Here is a 20,399-nt window from a genome sequence, read left to right as displayed (position 1 = left end):
TCTTTCTCTCTGTAGAATAGTCATCAATTGCTCAGACTATTAAAAAAACCCACATAAGAACATGTAACATATCTCACTGATTTGGTCATTTTTACTCATTTAAAACAAAAAAACCACAACACCCTGTTTACAAGTAAACCGCACAGCCATGCCAACAGCTCTGTGAGGCTCCACTTGGAGTTTATTTTCAACATTAGCATGTTATCAACTGGCCACCACTCACCTTAGGTACACCTTGCAAATATTGGGTTGGTCCCCCTTTCGCCTTCAGAACTGCCTTAACTGTTTGTGCACTGTTGTCATAAAGAAAAGGACATGCCAGCAACAAAATTCAGGCAGGCTGTGGCAGTTAAGCCATTACACCCCAACCAGCAGCCTGACCCTTTGATACAAAGCAGGATGGATCCACGCTTTCATGTTGGATACTGACTGTTTACTCTTTTTAGAATTCTTTAAAAACTTATAAAAGATCTCAAGAAGATCCAGTTTGAGTTTTGCAGAATAAGAAATTCGACCTGTTGATTCTCTGAACAGAAAAAAAGCTTTTCGTTCAGACGGGTATTTACACACTGCCACCTTGCCATCATACTCGGAGTGTCTGATTATGCTGGTTATGTAGAGATTGACAGTATATTGTGCTTCCAAAGTTGTTTATTCAGTCAGAAACAGTGATGGTGAATCATCTTCATAATACAGAGACAAATCTAAATGTGTAAATAAGAGGCTCACTGGGGCTTGTTTCTTTCAAGACTTATGTAACGAGCATCTTGCAACACAAAAGCAGAAAATGTGGATTTAAAATAACTGAATAAAAATGGATTGCTCATTGCAAATCACTGCTGACGTTTTGCCTCCAAATGCCTTGTTTGTTCAGATTAAGCTGGTTGTGTTGCTTGACTCGCATTACTTTTGCTGTGTGTATGTGACTGCTTGTGTGTGTGTATGTGTTTTTATGTGTACAAAAACAGGTACAGCAGTATGTTGAGTACTCTGTGTAAAGTCTTGCTCTAAGGTAGGGCTGTTCGATATAACGATATATATCGGATGACGACATAAAAACGTCTATTGTTTCATTTTATGCTATCGTTTGTTTCGTGGTGTCGCAAAATGAACTATTTACAGCAATATTTTTTCATTGTTTTGATGGTCACTGTAGTGGCTATATTAATTTCCTAAAGTTCTCTCTTTCTCTTATATTTAATATAACCACACTATGGACGGACAAGCGCCTGTTTTTATGTGTTGTGGTTAGCAACAACGACGGTAACAACACCATCACGTGTCCGCTTGTTTATGTTCCACATAAACCTTTCACAATAAAGCTCAAGATCCTGTTGAGACTTTTCAAAATAAACTGAACCACGTGAAAGAGCAGCTTATTTACGGATGAGAAGTAAAAAAGAGCCGCCAGGTGCTAAAAAAATAAATCTTAGACTCAAATGTTAGAACAGGGGCCTGTTCTTCGTACCGCGCTAAGTGAGTTAGCTGGATGAGATTGTTGACGATTTCGCGTGATCCTGGATCGTTCGGTTCCCCGAAGCCCATCCGGGACTTGCTGTCATAGCAACAGAGCCGTAAGCGTAAACCTGCTGGGGAGCAGGTTTACTTTATGTAAACAGGATTAGATCGCGGCCACGCAGGTATGCCCGCGTCATTCATACGAAAGCAACAGTGATATTCCACCACTGTTTCACCATAAATAAATAACATCAATGTAACTAAAGACAATGCAGCACCTGATCCATTTATTGATTTCACACAGGTCATTTCCTAAAAAAGGGAAATGTACTATTAACATTCTATTACATGTATGTGATTATTACAGATTTAATTCATATTTCAGAGTAGCAATTGTAAATTACTTCGTGTAATCAAGATGAGAGACCACGGCTATAAAAGCGAAGGTGGATTTGGGAAGTCTGTCGCAGCCATGTCCTGTCCGTATACGCGACCAACCCATTGCGGAAGGTGCAAGATTGATAAGGAGAGTCCTCAGAATTCAGCGTATATTGCGGGACAGACAGGATCCTTTAGCTCAGCGCGACAGTGTGCTCATAGAGAGATATCGATTTTCCCGTGAGGGTATTATTTACTTAACCAACTTGTTGACGAGGGGGTGCAGGACCACCACCTGTCTTTTGTTGCTCTGCCCTTTTCTTGGTTGCTGTTATAAACAAACAGATTATTCCAGGGTCTCTTTCCAAGAGACTAAAAGCAATATAAGTGATAAATATTACCATTCTGTAGAATATTCTTATATTTCACTTTTACCTGTTCCCATGTTCTAGTGGGTCCTGTCGTGGCTCTAATGTGAAAGAGGATAAAATATAACATATTATAATATAATGTAATATAATATTGGATAATATAGTGTAATATAATAAATCTACCCTACCGCCTACTGGTGTTGGCCAGAGGGGCCGATGGCGCGATATGGCAGCCTGGCTTCTGTCAGTCTGCCCCAGGGCAGCTGTGGCTACAACTGTAGCTGCCTCCACCAGTGTGTGAATGTGAGAGTGACTGAATAGTGGCATTGTAAAGCGCTTTGGGTGCCTTGAAAAGCGCTATATCAATCCACTCCATTATTATTGTTATTATTAAATTACTTACGAGTTTAATTTGTCAGCAACTTCCTGCCAGCCCTCGCTCCTTGCTTTTGCAGCCTTTGCAGTGTTCCCTTGCGTTCTGATTAAACTCTGAAACTCCTGAAATCCCTCACTCAAGAGTTCTTGCTCTGCTGCCGAAAAATACCGAGCCGAGCGCGCTCCGTCGACATTTTCGCCGACCAATCAGAGGGTTGCCGATCAATGTTTCTACTATCGATGCGTAGCCCCTTTTACGACACCCAGTGATGTCACATTACTGCGTCCAGCTGTACTAATCGTCAACAGCAGGTGTGTTCGGGGAACCGGATTAGCGCGCTCACGGTTAGCGCGATGGTTTGGTCTTGGATGTTTCATTTGATCTTGGATGTAGTAAGCGACGTACGAAGCACAGGGCCCAGGCTTTTCCCCGCAGCACACCGTGTAATAAATACTCACAAAGAAAACGGCGGCCTTTACAACTTATGTCTAAAAATGTATCGTTTCATGCATCTGTTAAAACACTCGACTCCAGCTACATGACGCGCAGCTGGAAACACTTCCCGCAAGTCGAGCTGCCCGAGATTCACAGAATTTACAGAAAATGTTACATTTTTGTGATTTATATCGTTATCAGGATGATAGAATTCTTATATTGGGATATGAGATTTTGTTCATATCGCACAGCCCTACTCTAAGGTAAAGTGTCATTTAGGGTTAGCCAATGATATTTCAGGGCTGTTTCGGGTCATACTGTGACACAAAACTAATGTGTTTGTTTTCTCCTGTTTTCTATGCTTGTTAGCGTCTTTGTCGCGAGTGTGTATTTGTGTGTCTGTGTGAGGAGGTCTTGTGTAACTGTGATGAATGTAGACAGGATCCTCTCAGCCCCCAAAGACCAATCTGTGAAAAACTGACCTGATGTGATAAATCATGAAATTAGCCTTTTTAATTGGTATTGTTTGATTTGATGAGTGCCATGTGTTTCAATTATCCTGCTCATTTCCAATTGAGCACAGGGCATTGTTGCCTCTTGGGACTGGTGTGATGAACAATGCACTGATAGATTTCTAGAAGTCTGTTAGTGTCAGGGTAACACAGAATGGGCGAATTTTCCAGGGAGGAATATTCAAAAGTGGACTGGACTGCATTGAGGGAAAATCATAGACAGTTTATACCAGTATCCATTATTAGATATCATCTATCCATAAGTATACTTTTAGTGTTGACAACAGAATTTAGATCCCCAGGAGAACAGTCTGCACTTATAACTGAAAGTAAAACTTGGAACATTGATTTCATTTCCACAGTGTGGGATGCTAAACATTTGACAAAATTAGAGATGTGTTCGCACTGTATTCGAGACACCTGCAAATAACTACATCCACACCACCTGCCACTATACACCAGTGAATCACTGGTGTATAGTGAAAAAAAAGTGCTGTCAAACTGTCTCTCCTTCTGGGCTGCTGCATCCAACCATCCCCACCATGTTCTCCACACCGCCGCCCCAGTTTAAAGAGACACAGAAGCCGTTAGTCATCATGTCTATTTATTTCTAACAATCCTCAGGAAGACGAAATCTCCATGAGAAAACCTCAGAACCAAGAGCACATTGGGGGGGGGGGGGGGGGGGGTTATTTTACGCTTTATAGCAGACTGATCTCAGTCTCTGATTGGTCTTTAGTTTGTTAAAACCAAGCAGTGTGATCATAAAGGTGATTCAGTCTTTATGATTTCATAAAACGTGCCAGGAGAGTCTGTGCAGCACACCACACACTTAACTAGGAAGCAAAAGTATGATACTGTTCACTTTGGAGCACACAAAACAGGTACACCGCTCAGAGCGTGCCATAAGAGCGCTGACTGATGCTATTCCCTTTCATGCAGCTTTTTTCTTAAAACTCAGCAGATTTGGTGAGCCTGACATATAGCACTGCTTATGATTAATGACACACTCAAGGCAAAATTGATATACACCTAAATAAATGGCAGCTGCAATTGGAAGAGATTGACTTAACCTGACCATGCACTCACATCAGCTCTGACAGAGAGGCAGTCATTCATTTCAGATGAGCGATGTGAGACAAGCAGCAGCGCCGAGGACACAAGGCGAGTGGGACCAGTGACAACGAGGGGATTTTCAGACAAAATGCCCTAAATATTAAAGGGCTGATGTGGATGGCTGTCGGCTTCACACATCGTGCAGCCAACATATGGTTTGATGTCAAAATGTTTGCTGGTTTTAATTATCAGCATTGAATACGACGACAAAAGGGCAAGCTTGGCCTTTGCAGATACACTTTGGTTTTGATGTGTTTGTGTTTTGTTGCTAGTACATAAATCATCCCAAGCCAGGCTTACAACAGCAGCAGGACTGTTCAGATGATGGGAAAGATGAGAGGACAGAGAGGGCACCAGCTCTCTCAATCTTGTCTGTCTTTCCCCATTATTCTCTTTATCTGTTAGCTTGTCTGTGAATCACAGATCTGTATCTCCATTTGGTCTTTATTTTCTTCACTTGTGCCCTCTTCTCGGTTTTGAAGCCCTAACTAAAGGTCACCTCTTAAACTTCCTCTTTTGCAACCTTTTCTGTAACTGTTGTAGTTGATATTAAGCTTGTGATTAACTGTATTTCCTTTTAGTAGTTTTTTTAACCTTTTAAAAAGCTTCTATTGTTCCTCTAGCTCTCAATGATGGACTAGAGTCAAAGCGAAATACTTTTTTTCTTATTTCCACAGTAATTCATGCTAAACCATATGGTCTTGATTGAAGTATTAGCGGTTTTTCAATTATATTGAATATTATGGACACATTTGTCAGAGTAATGCTGTATCTTTATGAAATATGACTCCTAAGTTAATAATATTGCTAATGGAACCATCTAGCTGGGGTTTCTTTTTTCTTTATTTCACATTCAACAAATGGTTCCTATGAAAGCTTTTAATATATGCATTTGTGCCACAGGAAATTTTCTAAAGCCAGGGAGCTCTTTTATCTCACTTCAACCATCTGCGCAAGTGTGCAAAGTCGCGGCCATTTAAGCCACGTATGAAAGTCATGTACCATATGGCTGTGGTAATGCAACAAACTTGTAGTGTGCAAGTTGCATGCTGGCACATAAGGTTTCATTCGAATAAACCACTGCCCCCAACCCCTGCCTTCCTGCCTGTCATTTCTTAGGCTATCCACTCAGTTGCCTGGCATCACGAGGGCAAGCAGTTCATCTGCAGTCACTCAGATGGAACTCTGACCATATGGAACGTCAGAGGCCAGGGCAAGCCCATACAGACAATCACACCACACGGTAAGGAAGTAAAAAAACACACACACTTTATACATACAATGTCACAGTAATTTTTTGGCTTGTAATGATTTCCTTGAACTGGTCTTTTTCAAGGGTTCCTACATTTTTAATGACTAGAACTGGGTGAAGAAGTTTGACTTTATTTTGTCTTTCCTTTAATCCAGACAGGGTCAAAGGTATACGTGCTGCCTCAAATATTTACATACACCATGCACTCACTGATAGGTTAAATGTCCCTTAGCTAGTTTCTAGATGCCTTTGGTAGGTATTAAAAAGCTTTTGGCATAATTCTTGCTGGATATTTCACCGCTCATTGATACAATTCATTTGAATTGGCTGGTTTCCTGGGGAATTTGGAGTTTTTCTTCATTATTTCATCCACTTTGTGCAATATACCAGTACCACTGGTAGCGAAACAGCTGCAGAGCTCAATGCTACCACCTTGTCAGTTGGTACAGTTGGTACAATGTTAGCTTTATAAGCTTTACCTTTACTCTTCTAAACACACCTTTGTCATTATGACCAAATAGCTCAATCTTTGTCACATATGACCATAAAACTTTACCTCACAAGGCATTTGGGTTATTTCTGTGGGCAGCCGAAACCTTCAGTCAAGCTTAAAGGTGTCAGTGGAGTAGGGGCTTCTTTTTTGGTTGGCACCCTCTCAGTCCATGGTGATGTAAAATTCATTTCACTATGGGCAGTTATATTGATGTTCCACCTGTTTGAAGTGATCTTGGTGTCTTAAGTTACTTAGAAATAGCTCAAAACGACCACCATTTAGGACTTTCTCATTGTTCTGAGATCAAAACAATTATTTTTATACATCGAAAGAGAAACTGCCAGTTGTTGTCAATCACAATCACTAATAAGAAGTTAATAGCCCTTACACTTCATAAGTCATTAATCAACTATAGTTGAACTCTAACTGATTTTTCCTCTCAAGATTCAACATTTCTATAATCTTTGACGCACATCGTTTCTGTATAACAATCACCATTATTGAAATTTGACATGCAGTGCATATGGAGTTAATTTATATTGTCTCACAAGCTAGTTGACTGAGGACAGTGAAGAAACTTTCGGTGAAGGGATCAAGACCTCCATGGAGAGTGTTGAGATAAATCTAAAGGGTGTGAGATGTTTATTAGGCTGGAGAATTAAAATATGGGTGGATGGGTTGCAGGTAGACTTTGCTTTAGAGGATCTAAACAAAAAAGTTGGGTGCCACCTGTTCGAATATAGCTTTGGAACAAACATCCATATAGAGTGTGATTGTAACTTTATTTTTTAATTGTTACATAAAAACACTGATTGCCCATGGTCTGATGACTTGACGGTCTTGTAGTGTTGATTATGTTGTTCCCTCTGTAGCCACTCTCGCTGTAGCCATCTCTCAAGTGTCTGCCTACACATGGCTCAATCATTGTTTCCTCATTTCAGGCAGAGGATTATTGTCGGTTCAATTATTTCCTGCCTCTGTTTTCCTTACTTTGTGTGTGCATGTGCGTCCTCTGTTTACTTCCTGCAGAAAGCAAGTCTGCTCTTTTGAAGATGCATTTAATCCATACTCTTCTGTCCCCCAACACACTGACTCACCCCACTTAGTTCACACAGATGAAGCACCTGGAAGAAAAATAGGCGACGGCAACTGGGCAGAGAAAGCAAGAGAGTCAGAAAAAGGGAACAAGAAAAGAAATTAAATCAAAAATTACAACAACTTTGAATCAGTTTTTCAAGCTGATTTTATGTGTCGGGGGTTGCAGAAAAGATTTCACCGCATGGGCTTTTTAATTAGTTGTTTCTCCCACTGCTGCATGCATAATTAGTTTGGTATTTAATGGGCAATTATGCAAATTCCTTTGACATGTTTAAGTAAGGCTTATAAGTCCTCTTTTAATTGTCTTTTTAGATATCCATTATTAAATGGTAGTTATTAAAAAGTGTTCTTTATTATACAGACCTGCCTTGCATAACCTGCATTTGGGGTCACTTTCGCTCTTCAGTAAGACTTTTCATATAAATTCAACTGCTCACTGTACTTTGTGATACAGAAATGCGCACACATAGGCATGCATGTGATGGATGTGTAATTTTATTCCACACTGACACCCCTTGAGGTTTGAAAAGATGGATTCTGTAAATCATCCAGGATCTTTACACCTTTCTTTGCATGTCCCCGTCCTTGAATTTGTCTTTCTTCTCTCTGATGAATAGGTTTCTGTTATTTTGCTGCATACTCTTCAGCACAGCATTTTACAATGCTGCTTCTGGGGGGAAAAAACCCCAAGATGACAGAAGAGACTGGGTGAAGAAGGAGTGAACTGCAAACCAAAGTAACTTCTGTTTGTTCTATTTTAGGAAAACAGCCCAAGGACGGGAAGAAGCCAGAGTCTTGTAAGCCCATTCTTAAAGTGGAATACAAAACAACTAGAATTGGGTATGGTCCCTCAGTCTCACACGCGTACACATATACTGTTATACACTTGTATAATGCACGTTCACTTGAGCATATTTATAGACATGCATGTGTTTAATGCAGGCAGAGCCATGACAAAAGTCCCCACAAAGCAGCTCAAGTTGCATTTTACTTACATACAGATACTCCTCATGTTTGTAACTTAAGCCAATCATTTAAAACTATATATTTTGTAGTATCAGCTTTTCTTAATCAGCTATTTTGTTATATAAAGCATAAACTCAGAGTTGTGGATACTAAAGACAAGACAAGACAAGCCCAGTCCTCTTTAAATCAAAGTCTTTTGTTTTAACTCCAACCCTGATGTTATTTTGTATGCATGATGACATCTTACTTACAGTATACCATGGTATACATACATTAATATCCATGCAACAGTTCCTGAAAAATTAAGCTCACTGTACTGATTTTTTTCATTTGTAGTCAGATTGACTCATGCTTTAAGTTGTGCCAAGGCTCTTAATGCCACAACAATTTCCTGCTGGCTAAATAAAATATTAAGAGTGTGAACGCACATTATTAAATAAAGCCCCACCATATAAAATGCCTAATATTTTAAAAACCCATTTAAGTAAATAATTGCATGAATGCAACTCATTCCAGAGACCCCTTCATAATCTTTTCTGGTGGTCTGTCCTACGACACGGTGGGCCGGAGGCCTTGTCTAACAGTGATGCATGGGAAGAGTACTGCTGTGCTGGAGATGGACTATCCTATAGTAGACTTCCTCACGCTATGTGAGACACCATATCCTAATGGTAAGTGTGCATACTTTGGTCTGAATGAGAACGTCTGAGAATTGTGGACATTGTTAATTTACTCTTCTTTTGCACTAACACCTGCGGAAATATGCACACAACTTTCTGGTTCTTAATTATGTTGGACAGCCTGTCTGTGTGTGTGAGTGTGTTTCTGTAATAAATCAGAAATTTCCCAAGGGAAAGGATGCTACTTTTCAGTTTTATTATCTGACACATAGGCTATTACATTTTCATTTCATCCCGCTGTGCACAATGCCCTTCAATCTAAATTTAATTATTATTTTATTTATGGTATTGAGGAGCCAACAGCTGGAGCTTACCAGTATGGCCTGTATGTATGTGATCCAGGATGCAATCTCTGCTGCTGTGTTATCTGGCACGTATACAGCTACAGGACGGATTAGTGAATTATGTAAGAATGGCGACTTCATTATGTCACTGACAATCTGATGTCACTGCTCACTGAAATCATCTGGTAATGGACATTACTGGGTCTTTGGATTCCACAATGAATGTTTGTCCACATAGTCTAATAATCCTGGCACAAGCAGATGAGACGGTATCCCTAAATATCATTTATAAACTATATTTGTCAATACAAAGTTGAATATTTTGGATGAATGATAAACTAAACAGACAAACTAGGATTTCTTAAGACAGACAAGGAAATGATAAAAATCCAAACACTGACAAACGGTAGTGTTGGAAATTGAAGAATTTTTTAAGGTGTACTTAGAGTACAGACATATAGGAGACAAATGAAAGAAAATGCCTAAATGCTTTATACTTCAGTGAGGGGAAATGATGTTGTTTTGGTTTGCCATGTCCCCATTTATAGGGAGTAAGTGGTCAACAGATGCGTTGATAGGAAGGTCCAGAGCCTATCTCAGCTGTCTTAGGGCGAGAGGCAGGGTACACCCTGGACACGTCTGCAGTCTGTAGCAGGGCTAGCCCATAGACGCAGACAACCATTCACACTCACATTCAAACCTATGGGCAATTTAGAGTTTCCAAATAACCTATCCCCACTAACTGCATGTCTTTGGACTTAAAGTAATTTAACAATATGTCAAGAAAATCTGCAATGATGATATTTCTGACGATATAAGAGAAATGGTGTTTTATTGAAGCTTGTCATCGAGGGTTAAGACACAGTTTTTGTTCTCAGACATGCCTGGGCTTGTCTCATGGTGGCACACACTAGGAAACATAAACATTTTATATCGCATATGACATTTTATGGCACGTTAGAATTTTTACTTTACATTATCGTGGACGATATGATAGGAAACAACCCTTGTGTTCTGTGACAGCCGGGTCTGGACAAACCTTTAGGGCAGCAAGCTCCAGAGGAGGTTTTGCATGTTTGCCCTCTCCCACAAATTAAGTGGGTCTTTATAACTCCAGTCTGCTTTTGTCAAGGGGCTGTTAATAACAACCAGATTTGGGAAACGCTCCACTTGACACGTTGATTATTGCAAATGTATGAAACTGAAGTAATTTTTGCACTGCAGGTTACAATATATACTGAGCCTCTGCAGAATATGCAGTGGCAAGTAAAATAAAATGAATTTATTCATTACCACAGTTAAAATCTATTATGAGGCACTAATCTTAAAATGGAATATGACATTTTACTCTCAGACTGATACAAATATTCAACTTGAGCAATATCCCCTACAGTTATAAATTACATAGTATAATAAAATTCTAGCGTTGAGCGTTCCTGCCCTCACATCTTAAGGGCATAGATATAATTTGCTGTATAAAGAGTGGGAAATTCTTCCCATGTGGTTTGCATATTTTAGGGGAGCTCTTTTCTCATGGAATTACAAGACTGATAAAAGTGTGATGTTATGAATCTTTGTGCGGTTTGCAGATTTTCAGGAACCCTATGCTGTGGTCGTCCTTCTAGAAAAGGATTTAGTTGTGATCGACCTTGCACAAAATGGGTAGGTTCAAAAAATGGTTCATTATCTTGACTTTTGTTTCTTAACCATGGGGTAAACTGCTACTTGGCCCAGTAGTACAGCTTGTCACTGTTGTTTATTATTCCTTTCTTTACTCAACATTTTTAGTCAATGTCCAACATTTGTTGAATTGCAGGTATGCAACACTGTGTTTGACCAGTGCAACTGACACCGGCAGACATATTATTTTTATTTAGACTGACTTGTCACTTGAGTATGTGCGGGCTGTATTTAACAGTTATCCAATATTCGAGAACCCCTATCCTCTGACTATCCACGAGTCTCCTGTGACCTGCTGCGAGTACTTTGCCGACTGCTCTGTGGACCTCATACCTGCACTTTACTCTGTTGGCTCACGGCAGAAACGACAGGGCTACAGCAAAAAGGTACTGCACGTTTTATCATTAGATGCCATTATGTGTCCTTCTTCCTCTGACATCTTAATAGAAAATCACTTGTATAACATATCGTGGGTGAAGAAGAGACTTTGGATTAAGACATAGACTCAAAGGGCAAAGCCTCTTTTTTTTTTTCAGATTTGCAGTTTTACATGGTTGAAAATATTCATTTATTCTGAGGAGACTAAAAGTAGTGCATCCACCATATATGTTTGTGTTTTTGTTACACTTAAATGTTTCAGCAAATATTAATATGTAATACTAGACAAAGATAACCTCAGTAAATAAAAAAATCTGGGTTTTTTTTTTTAAACCAAACCTGGCCTTGTGTGAAAAAGTAACTACCCCTAAACCTAATAAATCCACAGAATATTTTCCCCTAAAATCTTGGAGATTATCAAGATGCGAGACAAGCTTTTGAGTTCTTTTTGGTCAGTACAGATTTTCTCCTTGGGTCTCTCTCATGGATACCATTATTTTGCCAAATCTTTTTAATTGCTGAATCATGAACTCTGACCTTAGCTGAGGCCTGCAGTTCTTTAGATGTTGTTCTGGGTTCTTTTGTGACCTCCTGGATGAGTTGGCCACTCCTAGGAAGGTTCACCACTGTTCCAAGTTTTCTTTATTTGTGGATAATGGCTCTCACAGCTCGTTTTTTTTACTGGAGTCCCAAAGCTTTAGAAATATCTTTGTAACTTTTTCCAGACTGATAGACGTCAGTGACTTTGTTTTTTGATCTGTTCTTGAGGTTATTTAGATCGAGGCATTATTCGTTGCTTTTTGCGATATTTTAGATGTAATAAAACAAATAAAAAGAAAGAAGCATATACTTAAAATGAAATGAAATACAGCTGCTTTAGTCAAGGTGGTATGTGAGTCTGCGTGAGAAGGAAACTGCTGTAAAGTAAGTGTCGTCATAAAAAGTGCTGCATGTGTGCGAGTGGTAAGTAAGATGAAAAAGGTGCTACTTAAAATGTTTTTAAAGCAAGAAAGTAATGATAGGGGGAAAAAACACTGTAAATTCATAGATATGTTGCTCTTATTGCACAATAATGAATAAATAAAGGCCTACCTATGGTGTGTAAGACAATTTTAGCAGGTCCCTCAGCTGCAAACCAGGCAGTAAAAAAGGTTTGAGAGCAATAAAAGAAAAAAATATATATCAAAAACAATATCAAACCAGTAACTACGCTTAGTTGCATATATAATTATATAAGCTCGGAAAGCACTAGACTCACATGCCCTTTTTTATGTTGCTGTATTAAAACTTATATAACAATAACGGGTTTTAAATTGCTCGTAGCAGAAAAACAAGGAATAAAGTTGCGTCTAAAAATCTATATTATCAGTGGTCATTTGGGAAACACAAAAAGCTTTCAGTGATCAACTAGACACCTCAATATTTTCGCAGCAAGGTCCAGAGCAGGTTATGTTTGAAATCCAGCTTCTGAGTACAGGCCTCGGGTAGACACCACATGCTAAACAGCCCTATATTTATATTGCCGCTTTGTCAGCATAGCATGCTGTTGTTAGAAATGAAATCAAAGCATGACTGTGTCTCAGAGAGCTGCTATCACAGCTGTTACTGGTGTCAAATGAGTATTTTGGGGAAACGTCACAGAAAACACAAATTATTAGGAAGTTACTGAACTGTAATTAGAAGTCTGAGACTACAAACAACTAAATGCTGCTCCACATTATTGAATGAGGCACGTTTTGAAATATTTTGGTATAAAATGAATTGCAGTAACTCATGAAATAATCATCACAGATTTTTGATGTGATGAACGAAGAAACAGAAATTCCCACAATGCGCCTACATACATAAAGAACAAGAAGGTCACAGGATGAAGGGTAGATTAATACCTCGCTCTACATAATAGGTGAATTTGTCTTAGTCCTCGGAAACACATTTTTTAATGTTTCCATGAAGCCAAATGGACTATATAATAGTGCCGTATTACCTAATGATACTCCCGTCCTCAGTACACCTCCTCTCTCCTCTCATTCTCTTCTCACATCTCTGTATCATTTAAGACAGACCCCCTGCTTTTTCAGCCATTATGTATGCTTATGTTCTTTTCTCTGTTGCCTTGTTCTGGCTTTCTGTCTGAAATGTCAGCATGCACTGACCCAAACTGGCAGCCTAGCTTCTTCCTTTTTTTTTTTCCTGTTAAGCACAAGCCTTACTGAGCTGCGGGAGGGTATTCTCACATAAAGATCACCGTGAGTCATCCCGTTGACCTTTGTATGTGTCAACGTGTTCATAGCCAAACCCCCGCTAACACACATGGAGACGCACACCATAATCGCAAGACACACTGAGAGACGTACACCAAGGACTCGCGCTTGTTTTCCTGCGTGCACTCACACTTGCGCTGGTTTATCATGTCATCTATTTGCACAATCAGTGTGTTCATTGACACCTTGTTTACTGACATAGTGATTCCTGTACGATCTCATTTACTAAGGTAACGCGTGTGTTGTCTGCTGTCTGTCCAGGAATGGCCCATCAGTGGTGGAAACTGGGGTCAAGGCATACAGAGCTACCCAGAGATCATCATCACTGGGTAAGACACTAATTTCATTAGTGTTATCTTTATTATCCTGCACAATTGCTTTCCCCTCTCCTGCACTGTCAGGTCACCAAGTTTTTATATATTCCCATCATGTGCACTTTGCTCCCATTTGATGCTTATTATCCCTCTCAAAGCTGTCAACAAAGGGGGCCAGGGGTGGGGGGTGGGTGTTTTTTACAGAACACATGCAGGAAAGGAGTGACATTGAGGTATGGGTTAGGCAGTAGGAGGCCCTTGCTCCTCTCCTTCCTCCTTGTCTCTTCTCCCCCATGTGCCACATTATTATTCTGCCCAGGTTTTTTTCCTTCGAAGAGTGCCACAGCCTGCACAGTATTTCTCTCCCTCTCCACTTAGCTGAATTGCCAACAAAACAAAGAAGAAACACAGCCAAATGACATGCATTTTTTTGTGACACCAAATAGAAAATCTGTCAATTATCAATACGAAAGCATTCTTTTATAACACATATTGATGTTACGCCTTTATGTTTGTCTAGAAGTGCTTGGATATTAATGGATTATTGAAGGTTTTCTTCTTCTAATGTTTGTTAGTGAGTTGGGAACCCGTGTATGTCTAGAATATATCTCCTCGTTATATCATTAGGACGTCTTGTGATCTGAATTATGTTGATATTGCTTTGGAGCTGTTCAGATGCCCGAATACTTCTGGCTATATATTTATTTCTTACTGTTATAGTTATGAAAAAAAATCACAAATGACAGCGCTGCGAAGAAGGCTTGAGTTGTCTCTAATTACCTCTGCCAAAATGTTTTTGGTAGTGTTTACATGCATGCGTATCGTTCTGTCTCTAAATATGATAGCTTGAGAAGTTTTGAATAGCTTTGTAGGGGTGTAGAGTGGGGTCATGTGAACAAGTGTAGTGTGTATTATTAACAAATAGAAACTGCTGTATGAAGATTTAAATTATGCTACGTTTTGCCTCTCCTTGAAGGTCAAAAGATTGGTCTGAAGGTCAGAGTGATAAAAATGCAATATAGAACTATTTTTTTTGTTTGTATTGACAGCATATAGGCATATATGAAATGACATATGGGGATTCTAAATGTTACTACTTTAGTAATGAGAGCTTATTACAGTATATTTCTAACTAACTAGAAATAGCTCATTCTCTTTATGTTGACAATACCTTCTTTAAAAATATAATGCGTTTTGGGAACAACTTGAAAGAATACACAGATACCAGTATCATTATCTAAATGTTCACTATACAAACAGAAGAAGAAGAAATGTCAGCATCCTTTTAACAGTAGAAGACATTTTATAAAAGTTTTGACTTATTTGATCTTTAAGAAGATGTCAGAGTCCCAAAGAATACCTATATGTTATCAATACAAAATAATGGCAGCAACAAACATGTTTTAAATAGCTCTATATAGCATCATTATCACTTTGACCTTCACATCAATCTATTGATGCTTTGGAGATGGTACTGTATTGCATGGTGGATCAAACCATGACATAGGCTTGTCACTTCTTCATTTGCACTCCACTTCACTCCACTTGTCCAGTTTCCTCAGATTTTTCAAGAACACACCGCACACCAAGTTTTCGGGTAATAGCTCTTTGGGAATCAGCTTGTTTGTTTCAAAGAAGAGACGTGTGGCTGATGTAAAGGATTTTTTAAGGGATAAATAACTTCCCTTTCAGTCATTTTACCCTCTAAGTGTATTTTGATTTTCTCACTTCTCATGAGATTTGATTGTAAAAGCTTTACTATGGCAAATTCTGACACATTTTTGTTACCAGGGCTGATATTGTTTTCTTTCCCTGCAAATGTTACAAATTGGCTGGTGTTGTTTGCTCACATAAAAAGTCAAAAGTTATAACTGACATGGTCCTTCATTTGTGTCTCGTGTCACTCCCATGCATTTCCAGGCACGCTGATGGAACTGTGAAGTTCTGGGATGCCTCTGCAAGTAGGTTAAGCTCATAAATTACAAATATAGTTTATTTTATTGACTATTTTATTAGCTTTTAAACAGAAAAAGTCAAAGGACACTTTGAGTTTCAATTTAACTTGGAAGAAAAAGGAGGGAAGTCAAGAAAGAAAGAAAACAGAATGACTTTGAAAATTTAAATGACACTTTGTTTTTTACTCATTCATTTAAGCCTGTAAGAGCGTCTCCTTTAGCATAGGCTTCAATATAGCTGCTCCTCCTGATGTTATTTCTTTCCTCCTTTCTTTCTAGTAATGCTCCAGGTGCTCTATAAACTCAAAACAGCCAAGATATTTGACAGGAACAGGTCTAAGGAGGACAAGGGCAGCACTGAGGTGTCAGATGAAGACCCCTTTGCCATTCAGATCATGGCCTGGTGCCCTGAGAGCCGGATGCTGTGTGTGGCCGGTGTGTCAGCCAATGTTATCATCTACCGCTTCAGTAAGCTGGAAGTAACTACTGAGGTGGTTCAGGTGGGTATCAGTCTTCAGTTTTACCTTTAGCCTCAACTTCCAGGAATTTCATGTTTTTCTTAATCATCTTTTGTAATACGTGGCTTCCTAATGCCTGCCTGCAATAAATGCCTGTTGTTCACTGGGTGCATTGTCAGAAATATGTTGTAGAGCTGTGGGCTACTATTTGTTTTGTTTTTGGTCCATCGGTTTGCCTCGGAGGAGAACTAAGTTATGAGATACAAAGAGCTGAAGTGAAACAGTGTTAAAAACAATGAAGTGTCCACTGCAGCCACTGTTTGTACTTTTCACACTCCCTTCCCTGTTCTTATGTCAAAAACAAGATTATCTGCAAAAAAGTGATTGTAGATGTTTTTTATGTTTCATATAATTTCTTAAAATTGGTAAATAGGCCGTAGTCAACAGGATTTACAAAGCACTGGAGATAAAATTAAGAAATTACCTGTTTTGCGATTATTTTTATAACTCTGCGTTATTGTACCTACTCAGTTTTTTACATTATAATCTATCTTGTCCTTTTTGACCACTTAGTGTATCTTTATAGAACTTTCATGACATATTTGTTGTAGTTTCTGTTGCCTTTTTCTCCAGATTTTGGTTAAAAAGGACATTTTTAATATCTAGGATTATTCTTACCTGGATAAATAAAGGATATATAAGCTTGACAGAAATGTTCTTTCTGGCTCAAAATGATTTCATCGTTCATAATATGTCTGACAAATTATCGGCCAAAAGTCATTTACAACACTGCAAATGAAGGCAATCACTTTCTGGCATGACATCAGCCCACTCGTCAACCAATCTGCATTTGACCGATGCACAGTGTCATCCACATTCGTCTGGCAGTGGTTGGTTTTCGTCGCTCCAAAACCCCTCTCCGTAAGCAAACGGACACAACTGCGGTATTATAAATTAAGCATCAGATGTTGAGGCATATGCACAACCACATGAACTCAAAGATCTGCCTAGTCAAAGGCAGTATGGTTACCATGCCAACAGACAGGGCAGTGAACAAGCAAAGCTAGACCATCATTATGACCTGCTTTGATAGCGATGTAAATGCTAATGGTGGTGTGATGCGAGCGGGTGCTTAATGAAATAAAGAGAAATGCCGTTATTATCTCCGCGTATGCTCACAGCTTCTGTATTAGCGTGAAACTGTGCATATATGCTTTGCTGTTGGTTGTGGTAGCAAAGCAATAAAATAGTGTCTAGCATGAGATTATCTTTCTAGTCCTGGCAACATATTTCTTGTGAACAGTCATTGCTGAGGTGCTGTTGCAGCAGACTTCGCAGTGTTCACTTGTCAATCAAAGCATGTGGGTGGCACTGTGGCGCGTTTAGCTGATGCCCTTTTTGTGTTCAGCACTGTTTGTCCTAAATGCCCAAATGTTTTGTTCTTTCAAACAAACAGCGAGAAGCAATTATGAATTTATAGACTTCAAGTGCCTTGCTTAGGAGCCTCTTAGTAGCTGTTGGAAGAGATTAAAAATCAGCTACGTTCATGTTTGAAAGCTTTGCAGTTTTCTGTGGGTAAATGACAGTAAGCATTGATGCACGCAGAAGAGAAATGTTAGAGCCCTTAGTCCTAAACGCCACATGCTGTAATGTGGATCAGAACGCTACATGCAGCAATGGCGAGCAGTAATTAGGCGAAACAGCCCGTGTTAGAACAAGGTCAAACACCTCTAAATAACCTTGCAGAAATGAAGGTAGTCTCTGAACAAGGGCACTGATCACTCTTCACTCCCACATGTCAGTGGGGCTAATGAGACTGACAGAAGGCAAAAGAGAGGAGCTGATGAGTTTGCGTGTGTATCGGTGTGTGTGAATCGTACACGCGTGTCTCTGCGAAGGCGCGGGTTGCAAAGGGGTAGCCTGAAGGAGGACTCAGAAGGAATGAAACATCGCAGTATTGGAGGACCTCTAAGACTCTCAATCTTCCCACACAAACATCAAACACCTCCTTATCATCAAAGTGACTCTGCGATCGCATATGAAAGCCATTTAGCGACACAGTCATCATGTCCTGAGGAATTATTATTTACAATAATGTAGAAGAGGAAGTTTCATGATGTTCCTCGTTTATAATGTGCATGTTAATATGTGCACCTGTGTGTATGTCCTCTCATCCAGTTGCTAGAGGTGCGAATGCAGTACGAGCTGAATGACATAGAGTCTCCAGATGGCGGGGGTGAACAGACATCGGCGCTCCCGACGCCCGGTGCCTCTCCTCAGACAAGCGGCCCACCTTCACACCCTTCCACCAGCAGCAACAACTCTGATGGAGGCAACATACCCTGCCTCAAGTATGAAACACATACACACATATATAACTTTAAGGAGAGGGAGAGAGAAGCACTCGCATAAACGCTCATAAGCTGCAGGAGCACTTGCACACATACTCATGCACACAAGAGTCTTGCCTTTTGCCTCAAGCACACTCGAAGCATTCTCAGCCACAGCCTCCCCAACATTCCCCTGCAGCCACTCAATACACAACAGCTTCACAACCACAGCTGCGCCCCTCGTCATTCTTTTTATGAAACCTTTTTTTTTGTCTATGGCCTCCTTTCATCCACAGAGTGCGCAGTACTCCATTGAAGCAGTCTCCAGGTTACCAGGTAGATTTGGTGGTCCAGTTAGTGTGGGTGAGTGGAGAGCCTCCTCAGCAGATCACAAGTCTGGCCGTCAATTCCTCCTACGGCCTGTAAGTACACGCAAGCCTTAACTGAAACTAGAAGCATTTTCTGGGACTTTGCTGGGATTTATGCTATTTATGTTAAGACGCTTAATCTGAAGGTAAAAAGCAACATTAGCAAAGTTAGCGCAAATCAAATTGCAGGCAAAATCGTCACAGATACCGGTGCTGTTCAAGAAGTTACTGCTCAAGTCCTGTCGACACAGTTCAGCAGCTACGGGAATTTAAGAGATTCCACCTGATTTTGGGCTTCAACTACAATGTTTATGTATTCCAAAACAAAATCAAATCTCCTAACTGTAACTTTCCGTTATTCTTGTTTTAAAAACTTTCACCCCTCCTTTTCTTCCCACTTCTTCTTTACTTTGTTGCCAATCCCCAGAGTGGTATTTGGCAACAGTAACGGTCTGGCAGTGGTGGACTACATCCAGAAGACAGTAGTCCTCAACTTGGGGACGGTCGAGCTTTATGGCTCTAATGACCCCTACCAGAGACAGCCCCGGTCGCCAAGAAAGACGCGACAGCCTTCTGGAGGTAATAAAAAGAGAGAAGATTGAAGCCAGAAAGAAAAACATTTTATTCATTTTTCTGAGCATGACAGCTTTTTTTTTTTTTTTTTTTGCCAGAACAGCTCACCCCACAGTTCTTTAGTTCCCGTTCTAAACTGTAAACTGATGCAAATATGAGAATGAATAAAGTGACGACACGCTTTGAATGCACAATGATGCTCTCTTTCTTGCTTAGTCTACAATGCTGACGCATGATTGAGCGATGACGACCAAATACTCGCTCTCTCTTTGTGCTTCGATTGACTTTCTCTCTTTGTTTATCCGCCTCTCTCTTTCTCTTTGCCTCTCATTCACATACCCACTCTCTCGCAGCCCATCCCTTTTCCACGCATCCCTTCCTTTTTACTATTGTCTACCACGGACAGCGAACGGTATCCTTTCCAGTAAGGACACACTGCCACCACGTGTCAGAAAACAGCAGTGCATGTTTTGATACTGCCGCAACGTCACGACAGTTTCCTGTCCATACTTGAGCAAAAGTTTGATTAATGAATTTAGCAAAGTGTGTCCACGTGGGTTGAGAGATTTTTATGCTGTATGCAAAGCAACCACACATGCAAGTAAAGACTCAAAGTACTGTATGTGTAAACATCCGAATGTTCACAAAAAGGCTCACATTAAA

General features: G+C 39.9%; 1 protein-coding gene across 3 annotated transcripts in view; it reads left to right on the top strand.

Moving 5' to 3' along the window:
- stxbp5a (syntaxin binding protein 5a (tomosyn)) overlaps nt 1–20,399 on the top strand; it is a 105,065-nt gene that overhangs the window by 69,817 nt on the left and 14,849 nt on the right. For all 3 annotated transcript variants that reach the window (XM_080882167.1, XM_080882166.1, XM_080882165.1), the window contains exons 9-19: nt 5,766–5,889; nt 8,251–8,329; nt 8,972–9,126; nt 11,009–11,081; nt 11,338–11,485; nt 14,000–14,067; nt 15,973–16,013; nt 16,287–16,507; nt 18,644–18,816; nt 19,092–19,217; nt 19,591–19,742. In XM_080882167.1, the coding sequence (XP_080738293.1) occupies nt 5,766–5,889; nt 8,251–8,329; nt 8,972–9,126; nt 11,009–11,081; nt 11,338–11,485; nt 14,000–14,067; nt 15,973–16,013; nt 16,287–16,507; nt 18,644–18,816; nt 19,092–19,217; nt 19,591–19,742 (1,360 nt within the window). The remainder of the gene's footprint in view (nt 1–5,765; nt 5,890–8,250; nt 8,330–8,971; nt 9,127–11,008; nt 11,082–11,337; nt 11,486–13,999; nt 14,068–15,972; nt 16,014–16,286; nt 16,508–18,643; nt 18,817–19,091; nt 19,218–19,590; nt 19,743–20,399) is intronic.

This window comes from Rhamphochromis sp. 'chilingali', assembly GCF_963969265.1.
Source record: "Rhamphochromis sp. 'chilingali' genome assembly, chromosome: 5".
NCBI lineage: Eukaryota > Metazoa > Chordata > Actinopteri > Cichliformes > Cichlidae > Rhamphochromis > Rhamphochromis sp. 'chilingali'.
Note: the sequence above shows the minus strand (reverse complement) of the source record. Positions and strands in the feature narration are given on the sequence as shown.